Raw genomic sequence first — 2,655 nt, forward strand, 5'->3', positions numbered from 1 at the left:
CTCAGGTGTACTGAATCAGAACATGCAGCTTCAACAAACCCCAAGCTGATTTACTTGGGGAAGGGAAGTCCTCTTCTATCTTGATTGAACATGACACCAGATGTGTTTTGCAAAATTACCTGTCCCAGATTGTTGTCCATCATTTATTTCTGTGGCTATATTCACAAGAGAATCTTTCTTGTCACTTGTAGCCTGAATGGGATTTTAAACAAAATAATCAATACATAAAGTATATTTCATAGACTATACAGTTAATAGTTCAAAATATAAATGAGAGTTTAATTACCTTCCAGGCCGGTGGTTTCTGAGAAGACACTGAGAAACAAAAGGGGCACATTATCAATCATATGTATATACAATAAAGTTATCCATATATTCATGCAGTGTTAGCATGCAGCTGCATCTACCTGCCTATATTACTGTAGGTTTTGATGTTTTACACTTTGTGTCTTAAGACAGGAACATGACTGAAATACACTGAAAAAAACAGGAATACAAGCTTCATGAAATATACACTAACAATTTCCAACATATGATTTTTCATACATCTAAAACTAAAATAGAACAGTGTCAATATCAATAAGGATATGCAGAATGATGCGGACAAATGTGATCCAAAATCAGAAGAGAAACTCAATCACCTGGGAATTAATGTCAAAGCAGGTGGTACATGCACGTGCATGTCTTTCATTCAAGATATCTGAATGATTTAGACCATTACACTGCAAACATTCATCATGCTCTTTAAACTGCCAAATAACTGAGAAGGTACACAATTACAGTGACACTTCAGTTTAATGTACATTTCATGTCTCTTCAGTGCAAGTGTCCTAAATTGATCAGTTTGGATATATGTTTCCTGAATCTGAGTGAATAATATTCATTTCTTCTCACACCCATGTGGTATAATATTTCACTTCAGTTTCTTGTATTCTCTAGTTTAGCCTTCCGAACATTTTTTCATCCACTCATGGCAACAAAGTATAATATATAAACCTCAATAAAAAACATAATCCATTATTAATTTTGACATACTTCTACAAAATAAAACTGCTATAAGCATTGGATACTAATAAGCTTCTACATTTGGATATCTCTCCAATATTCACTGAAAATTACCATTTTAGAGGAGTCAGTTGATGAATTCAACATTATTTTTGTTTCTAAGATAGTCTTGCTTGGAGTATAATGCTATTCTTTAAAGAATATTCATTAAATAACTATTTTATCCAAGAGTTAGCTCTTTGATCATGAAGCCAATGTATTCATACTCAAGTTTATCTAATTTTTTTGTTATACTTAAGTTCTAGGGCATATGTGCACAACGTGCAGGTTTCTTACACATGTATACATGTGCCATGTTGGTGTGCTGCACTCATTAACTCATCATTTACATTAGGTATGTCTCCCTAATGCTTTCCTTCCCCTATCCCCAAATCGCACGACAGGCCCCAGTGTGTGATGTTCCCCACTTGTGTTCAAGTGTCCTCATTGTTCAATTCCCACCTATGAGTGAGGACATGCGGTGTTTGGTTCTCTGTCCTTGGGATAGTTTGCTCAGTATGATGGTTTCCAGCTTCATCCATGTCCCTACAAAGGACATTAACTCATCCTTTTTTATGGTTGCATAGTATTCTGTGGTGTATATGTGCCACATTTTCTTAATCCAGTCTATCATTGATGGACATTTGCGTTGGTTCCAAGTCCTTGCTATTGTGAATAGTGCCACAATAAACATATGTGTGCATGTTTCTTTATAGCAGCATGATTTATAATCCTTTGGGTATATACCCAGTAATGGGATGTCTGTGTCAAATGGTATTTCTAGTTCTAGATCCTTGAGGAATCGCCACACTGTTTTCCACAATGGTTGAACTAGTTTATAGTCCCACCAACAGCATAAAAGTGTTCCTATTTCTCCACATCCTCTCCAGCACCTGTGGTTTCCTGACTTTTTAATGATAGCCATTCTAACTGGCGCAAGATGGTATCTCATTGTGGTTTTGATTTGCATTTCTCCGATGGCCAGTGATGATGAGCATTTTTTTCATGTGTCTGTTGGCTGCATAAAAGTCTTCTTTTGAGACGTGTCTGTTCACATCCTTCACCCACTTTTTGATGGGGTTGTTTGATTTTTTTCTTGTAAATTTGTTTAAGTTCTTTGTATATTCTGGATATTAGCCGTTTGTCATGTGGGTAGATTGTAAAAAATTTTCTCCCACTCTGTAGGTTGCCTGTTCACACTGATGGTAGTTTCTTTTGCTGTGAAGAAGCTCTTTAGTATAATTAGATCCCATTTGTCTATTTCGGCTTTTGCTGCCACTGCTTTTGGTGCTTTAGTCATAAAGTCCTTGCTCATGCCTATGTCCTGAATGGTATTACCTAGTTTTCCTTCTAGGGTTTTTATGGTTTTAGGTCTAATATTTAAGTCTTTAATCCATCTTGAATTAATTTTTGTGTAAGGTGTAAGGAAGGGATCCAGGTTCAGCTTTCCACATATGGCTAGCCAGTTTTCCCAGTACCATTTATTACATAGGGAATCCTTTCCCCATTTCTTGTTATTGTCAAGTTTGTCAAAGATCAGATGGTTGTAGATGTGTGGTATTATTTCTGAGGACTCTGTTCTGTTCCATTGGTCTATATCTCTGTTTTGGT

General features: G+C 36.2%; 1 protein-coding gene across 1 annotated transcript in view; it reads right to left on the reverse strand.

Moving 5' to 3' along the window:
* The window catches only part of LOC105533662 (ankyrin repeat domain-containing protein 36C-like), a 172,735-nt gene that overhangs the window by 71,360 nt on the left and 98,720 nt on the right, over positions 1-2,655 (reverse strand). Inside the window, exons 26-27 of the mRNA XM_011972131.1 lie at positions 287-315; positions 120-192 (exon numbers count right to left, since the gene is read on the reverse strand). Of these exons, the coding sequence (XP_011827521.1) occupies positions 120-192; positions 287-315 (102 nt within the window). The remainder of the gene's footprint in view (positions 1-119; positions 193-286; positions 316-2,655) is intronic.

This window comes from Mandrillus leucophaeus, unplaced genomic scaffold, assembly GCF_000951045.1.
Source record: "Mandrillus leucophaeus isolate KB7577 unplaced genomic scaffold, Mleu.le_1.0 Scaffold1275, whole genome shotgun sequence".
Taxonomy (NCBI): domain Eukaryota; kingdom Metazoa; phylum Chordata; class Mammalia; order Primates; family Cercopithecidae; genus Mandrillus; species Mandrillus leucophaeus.